General features: G+C 40.2%; 1 protein-coding gene across 4 annotated transcripts; it reads left to right on the forward strand.

Moving 5' to 3' along the window:
• Positions 1-133: 133 nt before the first annotated feature.
• NHLRC3 (NHL repeat containing 3) lies at positions 134-10963 on the forward strand. 4 transcript variants are annotated; one of them, XM_047878897.1, is made up of 8 exons: positions 134-516; positions 729-757; positions 1174-1326; positions 1635-1782; positions 3937-4137; positions 6158-6249; positions 8942-9054; positions 9893-10963. In XM_047878897.1, the coding sequence occupies exons 1-8, from the start codon at positions 444-446 to the stop codon at positions 10146-10148; spliced, it is 1065 nt and encodes a 354-aa protein (XP_047734853.1). In that variant the 5' UTR covers positions 134-443; the 3' UTR covers positions 10149-10963. The 4 variants fall into 4 exon arrangements, with proteins under 4 accessions (XP_047734853.1, XP_047735079.1, XP_047735001.1 ...); XM_047879123.1 differs by having other exon boundaries at positions 3991-4137; XM_047879045.1 differs by having other exon boundaries at positions 134-757.
• Positions 10964-12181: the final 1218 nt, after the last annotated feature.

The raw sequence follows: 12181 nt of genomic DNA on the forward strand, positions 1-12181 counted from the left end.
TGAGAGCCACATTTCTATTTTGCTGGTTTGCGTGTGTTGGGTTGTGATTTTTCAATCTTAATTAAAAAAAAAAAATGAACGTCGAGAGGTTAAGGCATATCTATGGATACCCTTATTTTTGGCTGACGGGCGAAGTCCGCAGTGTGGACAGCCCCAAGGGGCGGAAAAGGGTGGTCAGTGGGTCAGCCCGAGCCGCGTGACCTGGGGGCGTGGACCCCGAACGCACCAGGAAACCGCTACCCGAGATCTGATTTTCTCTCACCCCGATCTGTGCTCTCCTCTGGGTTTTCAAAACCCGCGCACCCAGGGAGAGGGAATTGGAGATAGGAGCTTCGACCCCGAGGTTGGGCCGACGCCCTATGCGGCGACGAACGGCGTGGACCTGAGAGCGTTCGGTGGCCCCCAGCCGCCTGCGGACCCTTCCGTCTCGTCATGGCGAGATTATGGGTCGGCCTGGCAGGCGCTGGCTTCTTTCTTGCATTACTGGTTTTGCATTCGCGTTTTTGTGGCTCACCGGTGAGTTGAGCAGTGAAGACGTATCGGGTGTGTGGACGGCACCGTTGAGAGGCGACGCCGCTGTTGGGTGGAGGTGGCGGGCCCTGGCTCCCGCACTGGCTTGTCTCAAAACCCCCACCCGGGCCGAACTGCCGACGTCCTGCTTTGTCTCTTCGGGTTTAAAAGTTTGTATATGATGCATCGCCGTTTCTCTGTGTTCTTTCTTTCCCCAGACCCCACTACGTCTCCAAATAATTTGCAGGTTTGTATTGTGGCCCCCTTGGTCTTTCGACGTATAAACCCATCCCCCAATCATTTCTGTCCAGCCTCAACACCTCTGTATCAGGTGTCAAGGCATGCTTAAAAATAAACATTTATTGGGGCGCCTGGGTGGCTCAGTCGGTTGAGCGTCCGACTTCGGCTCAGGTCATGATCTCATGGTCCGTGAGTTCCAGCCCCGCGTCGGGCTCTGTGCTGATGGCTCAGAGCCTGGAGCCTGTTTCCGATTCTGTGTCTCCCTCTCTCTCTGACCCTCCCCCGTTCATGCTCTGTCTCTCTCTGTCTCAAAAATAAATAAACGTTAAAAAAAATTTTTTTTTAAAATAAACATTTATTTATTTTTTTAACCTAGAGAGTGAACTGAATCTTAATCTTCTGGGTTTTTTTTTTTTTTTTAAGGTTTTAAGGAAATTTGCTTTTCAAGTTTCCTGGACAACCAAGGAAATTCTTTACCGGCTGGATGTGGGATGGCCTAATCGTCCAGAATACTTTACTGGAACAACATTTTGTGTTGCAATTGACTCCCTCAGCGGATTGGTTTACGTAGCCCAGGTTAGTAAAATTGGGATTTAAAAAAAAAAAAAAATTATGAATACAAAGGAAACAGCTTCTTGATTTGCTGCACTAAGTAACCATGTATGTTTACATTACGGTAATCGTGAAATTTGGTTTTTTTGGATTGGTTTTGAGTAAATATTTTGGTTTTGAATGTAATAGTTAATACTGTTAGGTTTTGAAGATGGTTTTTTAAACATTATTAATTTCTCGATTAACCTTTAATTGTTGTTTCTCTCTACCAAAATAAAGATTACTTTCTAAAAAATAATCTTATCTAAGCAGTTATTTTTATATACCTTCAGAGAGGGGATAACATCCCAAAGGTATTAGTGTTCACAGAGGATGGATATTTCCTACGATCCTGGAATTACACAGTTGACACACCTCATGGTATATTTGCAGCCAGTACACTACATGAACAGTCTGTCTGGATCACGGATGTAGGAAGTGGTATGTGTAGTAATATCTATTAAATTGTCTTGCTAGAAATCATATTTTTGCCCATGTTCTTGCTTGTATGCTTTAAAATCAAGAGTTGCTAAATATAATTTCTTTAATGACTTATGAAATCACTTCTTTCTAAAAATCTTTATATTGTACTTCCGTAGAGTCAAGACATTTAACAAGAAGGCTACCGTTGTGATTTACCACTAACTTGTCAAGGGACTTTTCCTCTTTGTAGCGCCATTTGTGAGACTATACTTTCAGGGATCCTTTTTTATAGTTTTCAAAACATCAGCTGCTCCTCCCAGGTTAAATGTAAACCTCTTGTGTGAAGCCACAGAAGTAACAATCTCTGAGAGTTAGTAAAATCCCTGTCTCATTTTCCTTTACCAGTTCTCTTTCAAAAGAGATTGTGCTAAGAAACCAGAACTGCTTTGCTGCCCAAAATGCAAGATTTGCAGAAACTGCTGGTGTTAATGTTTCTGAAATCCTACCTACTGCAGCATGTCTGAAATTTTCCTTCCAAAAAACATTTTTAGTAGAGTATGTTGTAAATCAAGCACAGTTGAATTTATAGCTGTGAATGGTTTAATAGATAACTGCGTATTATTGTGGCTTAAGACAAGATAGTACCGGAGATGACTTGTGATTATAATTTCAGGATCTCAAGAATGAATGGGATCATAAAGACAGTATTTCTAGATAACCTGGCATTATGTCAGGATCTCAGGAATGAATGGGATCATAAAGACAGTGTTTCTAGTATTCTTTGGCCCAGTTACATTCATGGCTTGAAGGACATCCTGTTTCTTCACTTCTGGCTAGTTCAGATGCCATTTTGGAATTAGTGAACTCTCAGTTTTTGTTAGAAGTGCTGTTACCATTTGTTCTCAGAACCCAAGAGATTTCTGAGCTTCAGCTGATAATCCATTCATTTCAAAATGTAGTTTGGATTGTAAGATTTTGGTTAAAAAAAAATCTAGACTGCATCTGATTTCATTGTAATACTGTAATGAAATATGGCTCTTTTCTCTCTTTTTTTCAGAATTTACTGTTAAAAGCCTTTAGTTTTTCATTTATTCCATTCATGTGATCCTTTTTTATAAAATACTTCATTGATTCCCACAAATAAAAAGAACACACATGACCTCTTCATTCTTTCCATTATAGCTGGGTTTTTTTCATGCACAAATATGGAGACACTTTATATTCCTTCCCATTTTTTGAAGAAATACATTCCTTTAATAAAAATATGGCTGTAAATGAGCCTATATAAAAAAAAAAACACAAGAATGTTTTCCACTGGTATTCTGTGTCCTTTGCCAATTTTTTAGGAACTTTGAAGGTTGCATTCTGTAATAATATTATGTTCTCTTATTATTGCTACAAACTAACTCAAGCTTTCAAATGAGGCATAATAATAAATACACTTTTTAAGTTAGAATTGTGATGCAAGTTTGATTCACTTTATTTCCAGTAAGCTCAGTGTATCCAATTTATCTTTTGAATGCCTAACAGTTAGTTTGGTCTTGGTATGCCTTCAAATTGATTTCTCTTAACTACTTTGTGGTTTTTTCCTATCTGTTAATACTTTATATTTTTGCTTGTAAGGAATTTCCACTCAAAGAAGTCTTGATGTAAGTGAAAGGATATGATACTAACAGTTTGGGAAGATTTATTCCCTTCTTAGGAAAAAAATGTTAATGGGTTGAATTTGAACTTGTTTCCACTAGGAGAAAGGGTAGTTTTAAAATCTGTATTATAGTGCACTTTTTGTTGACCTACTAAAATTTGAGTGCATATGATTGAAATAATGATTTTCAAATATAAGTTCCTTTTCCAGTTCCTTTTTGGTTTCTTTTTGCAAGGATTGCTCCTTCAAGGTTGTATTTATGATAAAAAAGAAAATGACCTACCTATAATTTAGCATCACAAGCTTCCTGTATAAGGAGCCAATTGTTTTGGTTTGATTTACTTGAATTTAGAATCTACTTATTTAGGAGTACCTGAGATTTTAATTCATAATAAGTTTGGTTGTAACTAATGAAGAAGCTCAATTAACTGTTTAATTCTAGTACATTTTTGCTCTCTGCTTACTTGAAAAACGTGAATGTTTGGACAGTGGTTGTATTTGTGAAGTGTGTGTGTTTATCTTTATAGGATCCTATGGTCATACTATTAAAAAATACAATTCCTTTGGTGATCTTGTTCAAGTGTTGGGTACCCCAGGCAAGAAAGGCACTGGTTTGACTCCCCTACAGTTTGATAACCCCGCAGAATTGTATGTAGACGACACAGGAGATATTTACATCGTGGATGGAGACGGAGGATTGAATAACAGATTGATCAAATTGTCCCAAGGTACCTGGCTTAGCTTTGCATGGCATTGTAAGAATGCTATTCAGTAAGTTGCATTGCTTTAGTTTGCTTGATACTTGGTAAATATCATAACTGTTGCATGTTGTATATGAAGCTGTGTGTAAAGGGCTCAAGTGAGCTGTGTGGGATGGCCAATAATAAATGGTGCTGATGATAGGCTTGCTTAATTCTCAAAAGGTAGGCGTTTGCTTTGAATGAAACTGGAAGCACTTTGGGGATTTATAGTGGGCTCAAGAAGTAAGTGGTTATCCTATCCAGTTCAGAATAAGGAGATTGGGAACCTGACATCCCAGAGCTGAGGTATCCTTCAGTTTGATCGGCTAAAGTTTGTGTTTGTATTTTACTGTTGTTGTGTCCTCAGTAGTATTCTAGGTGCAGGTCTATTTCAGATGAAACCGTTAAATGGTACTCTGCGGTATTGATAAAGCAAAATGGGACTAGGAGGAGAAACTTCTGTTGACTGGAGAAGTAGGGCCAGGGTTCCTAAAAGAAGTAGTTCTTGAACTACGCTGATTTTGGTGGGAGGAGAAGGGAGATGGGAGGAACGTTCACAAGCTCCATCACACAAGGTCTACAGGTGGTAATTAGCAAGTTTTCAGGAAAGGAGCTTAGGATGTAATTTTTGAATAGTAGAAAGTACGATTTGGGATGTTGAAGGCTTATCGAAGAATTTTGAAGCCATAATTTTGCCTTTAAAATGTCTGAGCTTTTTTAGTGGGAAGGTGATGTTACAGAAGCAGTGTTTACAATAGACACTGTACCGAGATATATTTGCAGTAAGCGCTGTCATTTGGACACGATATAAACCCCTACATGGAAGCTGTGTAGTCAGCTTATCACCCAGTAACTGAGTTTGGTTGGTGATAGTTAAAGGGAGGTGACGTAGGGATAAAGCAAGGCTCAAAAAATTCTATGAAAGAAACAACCAAACTCAGGAGACAGATTGAATGGCTGTGATAAAAAAAAATTGCCACGGGGCGCCTGGGTCGCTCGGTCGGTTAAGCATCTGACTTCGGCTCAGGTCACGATCTCGAGGTTTATGAGTTTGAGCCCTTTTGGGGCTGCTGCTGTCAGCACAGAGCCCACTTTGGATCCTCTGTCCACCTCTTCTCCGCCCCTCCCCCACTTGCGCTTGTGCACTCTCTCCTTCTCTCTCTCTCAAAACTAAATATCTTTTTTAAAAAATCGCCACAAACTAAATGGCTTAAATGGAAATGTTTTCTCTCGTAGTTTTGGAAGCCAGAAGTCTGAATCTAATGGGCAGGCCATGCTCCCTCTAATGGCACGAGAGGAGAATCCCTCTTTGCCTCTCCGGCTTCCCGTGGCTCCAGACATTCCTTGGCTTGGGGCAGCATATCTCCAGTCTCTGCCTCTGTCTTCAGATGGCTTTCTTTTCTGTGTGTGTCTGTGTCTCAAATCTCCCTCTCCTTTCTCTTACAAGGACACTAGTCATTGGATTTAGGGTCCACCCTAAATCTAGGATCATCTCTTCACAAGATCCCTAACTTCATTATATCTCCAAGATTCTGTGTCCAATAAAGTCACATTTACAGATACAGGAGTACCTGTGACTCGGGCTTGGGCATATCTCTAGGGGTAGAGGTAATAGGGGTAGAGGTAATAAAGGAGACAGAATATAAAAACAATGTGAATTTTTAAGCTCAGAGGAATTGTAATACCAAATAACCGATTAGTTAGGAAGGGGTATCAGTTTGAGGGAGATGTTGACATGAATCACAGCAGTGGTTTTGAGTGATAAAAGATTGAAGTGGAGATAGTCATTAAAGAAGTCGATTAATTGCTTGAAACAGAGAAGGAATTTTTTTTTCTGGTAAAGCATAAGAATTAAAGTGGTATACAAACAGAAAGCCAGTAAAGCATAATCAATTGGAGGTATAGTTGAATAGTTTGTTTGCAACTTAAGACATAAAATATAACATGCAAATGTGTCAGGTATTCTATATGTTGCTCTGACCAACTAACTATGTTTACCACCGTCCAGATTTTATGATACTTTGGCTGCATGGAGAACGGGGGACAGGGCCTGCCAAGTTCAACATACCTCACAGCGTTACAGTTGATTCGGCTGGTCGGGTAAAAAATACACTCTCGTTGTATCTGGAACTGTGTATCTAAATATGTGTGTGTGTGTGTGTGTGTGTGTGTGTGTGTGTGTGTGTGTGTGTGTTGGTGTATGGGCCTATATATATATATATGTATATATATATATATATATATACACATATATATATATATATGTGTGTATATATATATATATATATATATATGGATCTTGGTGCACATGTGTGTTTCTGGACGTATAAATTACGTATGAATGTTTGTGGTTGTGTGTATCTGGGTATGTCTGGGCAGTTCCTTTGGGGCTGGGTATACCCACGTACTCTTACAAATGTTTGGGTCCCATACTGGAGAGAGTTCCCCAAATATTTAAAAATGAACAAAATAGATTTTCTATGTCACTTAAAGGTAGAAGGAACAAATAAAGGAGTAGAACATAAGTAACCTGAAGAAGAAATGAGTCACCCTCCCACTAAGAAAACTACGATGTGTTTGAATATATTTTTAACTTTAGAATTAAATTCATTCTAGAATATGTTGACCAAAAGGGAGAAGGGAGAGGTTAACCTTGGAAGCTTGAAAACAAGAGCCACCTTGGCAAGCTCTGCTCTCACTAGCTCCAGTGTGGGGAACAGAACAATTTAACTGATGCATTTCAACCCATTTCTTTTTTCCCACCCGTCTCTTTTGCACACCGTTAAGCATACATACCACTTCTTTGGGGTTACTTTCCCAAAACCAAACCCCACCCAAAATGTTACCTTAGCTTTTCCTGTTTTCCTATAGTGGCCTGTACTTCCCCCATTATAGTAACTGTCACACTATCGTATCAATTAACTGTCTCCCTTGACACAGTGTAGGCTGTATGAGGGCACGTACTGAGTCTCTTTTGCTTTATATCTGGGCGTCTGGCACATACTGGTCATCTTATATGTAACTGAAGTGACTAAAGGACTTACTACACACACAATAGATGCATCAGACAATCTTGGCTTCATACCGTTAGAAATTTAATCCGTTTCCACTTCTGGCTCTGTGTTTAGCATGCAACCTTCTGATTGCGATTTGGCTTCCTGTGTAGACAAAATGAGAATGTTTTAATCATAAAATCTTCAGGTAGTTCTCAGTATAGATAGGAAGATAACTGAACATGTGAATTTTGTCTGTAAATGGGGAGCTAGAAAGTTGGAATTCTGGTTTTAAACACATTACCCTGCTGAGCCTGGTTAACTTCTCCCTTTGTGGGATAAGAACAAGATCATGTTTCTGAGCAGGCAAGACTTAGACCCTGGTAAATTCTCCACAGTGATAAGTGCCTTTTTGAGAGGCCTTGGAGAACATTTGATGGACATCCTCTGGCATTACTGAATGATGAGAAATGAGAATGTTCATGTCCGCACACTTGTGTTTTAACCACAGTCATGCTGTTCTGAACGTTTTACGTGATTGAGTCAGTCATCATCCAAGCCTATGTGAAAAGTTCATTAGGTCCAGAGGTAAACTTGCCGGTGTTTCTTAAACAAGATTTCTCAGATTTTGTTCAGTAGGAAAGATAACGCTAACAATCTAAAGTCTTATTCAGTCTTACGACCTAAACTGTATTTCTTCCTTGGTCACTCATCTAAGACAGTAATCCCAAAATCTTTAAGGAAATCCATCCTTACTAAAGAATCACGAATCAGGAAAAGGTCTTGAGAAATTGCCTTACATAGAGATCAACAACCTCTCTAAAGTGAAACAGTTTATTTGTGTCTTATTGTAGATGAATTTAGTGGCTACTGAAACTCAAACATACTGACAAATACATAGTTAGGGTTACCTTGAAGAAACAGTCCCTGAATCCACAAACCCAAGATCCTGAAAGGAGAAGGTGGTAGAGGTCAGTGGGGCAGGCCCATACTTCCAGTCCAGTGTTACATACCCCTCTATAATCCTAGCTGCATGTCCTAAAGTGATTTCGCTGTATGTATGCTGCAGGTTGCATGTATCAGATATAGTACACGAGATGCCATTTAACGTGAATCTACTCTCCTGTTTTATGACAGTAGTTTCCTTAGTAACTCATACCAGCCTATAGCAAAACGGAATTAAACCTGTTGTTAGCCTACTGTCATTCTTAAAAGTTACTGAAGTCTTCTAAGCTTCCTCTTCCAGTGGGTTGGCACTTTGGACATGCCTTGCTAAATAGCAGGTGGATGTTTAGTGGTACTACAATAGGAATGAATACCCTAGCCTGGGCTCCTGAGGAACAAGGCTGTGTTTCTTTCTTTTTGTCTTCTAACCTAGCCCTGGAACTGGCAGGGTGGCAGTACTCAGCCGGAAGGTGAATGCCTGTGAGAGGAACGGATGAATTCTGTCCCTCCTCAGTGTTGCTCATGTTCCGCATCATGATGGAGGACTCCGGTTTTCTTGTTATTCGGGCGCTTGGTAGAGCGGGCAGAGTACTGTGTGTGGGCTTTGAGTTGAGACAGGTGGCCTAAAGCGGCTCTCCCACGTATTGGAAGCTCACTTCAAACAAGGGATTTAAACTTTCTGAACTTTAATTTCCTGTCTGAAGATAGGGCTTACCTTCTTTGAGGCCCTCTGAGAACCGCATGAGATGATGTGTGGGAAACTAGTAGAAATAAACATCCATCCCGCCCCTCTCCCTTTTTGTTTTCTCATTATATGTGGATCTTTTCCAAAAAACATTTTTTTGCTTTCTCAGGTATGGGTTGCTGACCGAGGAAATAAAAGAATTCAAGTATTTGATAAAGACACTGGGGAGTGGTTAGGAGCATGGAATAATTGTTTCACAGAAGAGGGACCTTCTTCAGTCAGGTAACGTTTTGCTTTTTTTTTTTTTTTTTTTTTAATGCTTTTTTTTTTTTTTTTTTAAATTTTTTTTTTTTTAATGTTTATTTTTGAGACAGAGAGAGACAGAGCATGAATGGGGGAGGGTCAGAGAGAGGGAGACACAGAATCTGAAACAGGCTCCAGGCTCTGAGCTGTCAGCACAGAGCCTGACGCGGGGCTCGAACTCACGGACCGCGAGATCATGACCCGAGCCGAAATCGGCCGCTTAACCGACTGAGCCACCCAGGCGCCCCTTTAATGGTTTTTTTTAAATCTGATTTATGTTTGCTTCTCTGAAGAGCTAGCTGAAACGTTAAAATATTATTTTCAGAAGGTGGAAAAGGAACAGAAACAAGTTTGCAGAGAATACGTAACCATATTTCAGATCCCAAGCAGAGGAAGAAAAGCAGTTAAAGTCCCAGTGCACTGTGGGGTCGGGGTGTCAGATAACATATGCTGGACCTCCTACAGCTTTCACCCTCAGGGTACATGTGGTGAATTTTTAAACGTAGAACGAAAATAGAAATCTGGAGTCTGTAGTGTCAGCCTGGCACCGACTCTCCTGTCCATTAGTTTCATTTTGTGTGGTTCTTGCGTATTACTTTTTGTTGTCGTTCAAGCTATTCTTTGGCTACATCTACCTTCACAAATCTTTATTCCCTCATAAGCAGAATTAGACAAACTTCAATTCTCCTCGAAAGCAACCTTCAGCAAGTATAGGTGCCTATTGTTGTTAAGCGTTGTAGGGGAGAAAAATGTTGAAGAAGTCAACATTTATATTGATCTTGCATACATTTATTCTGTAAAATGTCTCTGTCCTTAGATTTACTCCTGACGGGAAGTACGTGATCGTAGCCCAGCTGAATCTCAGCAGGGTCTTACTGGTGGCCGCACCCCCAGTGGGAAGCATTGGCAACTGTTCCGTGATCAACACAATCCAACTAGCAGACCAGGTTTTACCTCATCTCTTAGATGTCAGCGGGAAGACTGGAGCCATCTATGTAGCAGAAATCGGAGCAAAGCAAGTGCAAAAATATGTCCCAGTGGAGGGCTATTTTCCTTCGTTCACACATTCATAATGTTTCTTTTCCCGGAGATGTTTCAAGTGGAAGTTCAGATTCTCAGATTCATTGTCCTGTCCTTACAAATAACGTTCAGGCACCAGTATTTGCTTCTTTATTTTCCCATGATCTAGTGATGAGAAGAATTTGTTCTTATATCCTTCAGAACCATATGTTTTGTTGCTGTTCTCATGACTTAGTTTTACTTGTAAGTGCATAAGGCTATTTTAACGAAGAAAATGTAATTCTAAAAAATGGGATCTGAAAGAGGGACTAAGACCATAAGGTAGGTATTTGCCCAGGTAGACTAATCCTCCCTGGGAGGAAGAGGGAAAGGAGTAAAAACGGGTTTTGCAGGATATATTGAACTTCATGTGAAGGACTACAAACCTCCAGTTTGTTCACCTTATACAAAATGTACCTTTTGAGTGATTAAGTCAGATGGGCTCTTGATCAATGAGTACCCACGGGATGCTAGCTCCTAAAGATTCAGAGAGGAAGAATCAGGACTTACCTGTGTGAGCCTGTTCAGTAGCATCTAGTCCAGTGGGAGACAAGTGTGCAAACTGATACAAGCGTGTCAGCAGGCCTCAAGCGTGTCTTGTAGGAACATTACATCTGACTGAGAGAATCCTGGAGATTTTGCGGGGAAAGTCCATTCGAGCTCCCAACTGGAGAAACCAAAGAGGGGAAAACGAGGTGGTCCACATGGACAAGCTGTAAAAAGTTACAGACTTGCTGAGAACCCTGATAGGCTTTCTTTTAAAAGCCCAGCTTGGCCTGGGTCCTTCAGCTGTAAGATACTTCGTCTCAACCTCTAAATGTAGGAATAAAACAGCAGGCATTTAAGCACTTTACTGAAAGGGATCTTTACAAGTACTAACTGGGATGTTTTTTAATTAAAGGTACGACTGAAAATAGGGCCCTTCATTCCTTTTTTCCTCCTTCCCTCCCTCCCGACCTCCCTCCCTTCCTTATCTTCTTTTTTTAAAACATGAACTCAGTTCATTCCTAACATCTGTCTACCTCAAAGAAGTTTTAGAATTGTATATATGGGGCTCTGTTAAGGTGAATAATTTCTTAGCTTTCTATTTCTACGTCTCTCTACCCTTTGGTCTGAATACCAGATGAAAGACCATCTTTTCGGTTCTAGTTTATTCTAGGTTCTGTTCAGACCTCGCCGTATGATGATGTCAACTCATTCGTCCCCTTCTTCTTGTATTCACCTCCCTCCTTATCCCGGACTTGCACTGTAAATCGTGTAGCACGTGAGAAATCTTGAGCTGACTTTCCTCGTCACCCATTGTAGCTGCCGTCTGTTTTCCAGACCTCAAGGAATTCACACTATTTTGATGCTCGGATCATATCTTGACACAGTTAGAAAGTTAAATCTACCAACAGGAAACTGTCCTGTGTTCCGAGGCCTTTGATAAGTGTGTTTGTGCCACTGACCAAGCTGTATGATCTTCAGTGAGTCGTCTTGGTTTTTCTCCTTAGTAAAATGGGAGCATCATTTCCTCCCTCCTTCAGAAATGCTGCAAGGGTCAGCTGTACGACAGGTACAAATGTGCCCTTTGAAATCTAAGCTCCCAGGGCATTCGAGGCAGAAATTCTTAAACAGAGATCCTTCCAGCTGCTTAATTTACCTGATAGCAACTATCCAGTTTGCCTTAATTTTGCGTTGAGTGCTGTTTTCAAAACCTGTCGTCGTGAACTTTATGCAGCTTAGCAAATATAGTAAATTTATTTGGATAGAAGGAAGTGATTTGAGAGTTTTGTTTTGTTTTGTTTTGTTTTGTTTTTAAGCCAGGACAAGAAGTGCAAATACCTCTTGGAAGGAATACAGGTTAGGTAAACTGATCTTGTCATTTTAAAAATGTTATAGTTAACTTTGTTTTATGCCAGTTTCTTATAAAACTTGTTGAAAGTATTGTTGCCATATATCTTGCTTAAAGTGTTTATTAGCATACTTGTAATCATAGTATTTCACTTTTTTCCTTTGGGTTAATTGGTTAAATGACTGAGAGAATGTGTTGTATTTTGACTAAAGA

The sequence above is a fragment of the Prionailurus viverrinus genome, chromosome A1 (assembly GCF_022837055.1).
Source record: "Prionailurus viverrinus isolate Anna chromosome A1, UM_Priviv_1.0, whole genome shotgun sequence".
Taxonomy (NCBI): domain Eukaryota; kingdom Metazoa; phylum Chordata; class Mammalia; order Carnivora; family Felidae; genus Prionailurus; species Prionailurus viverrinus.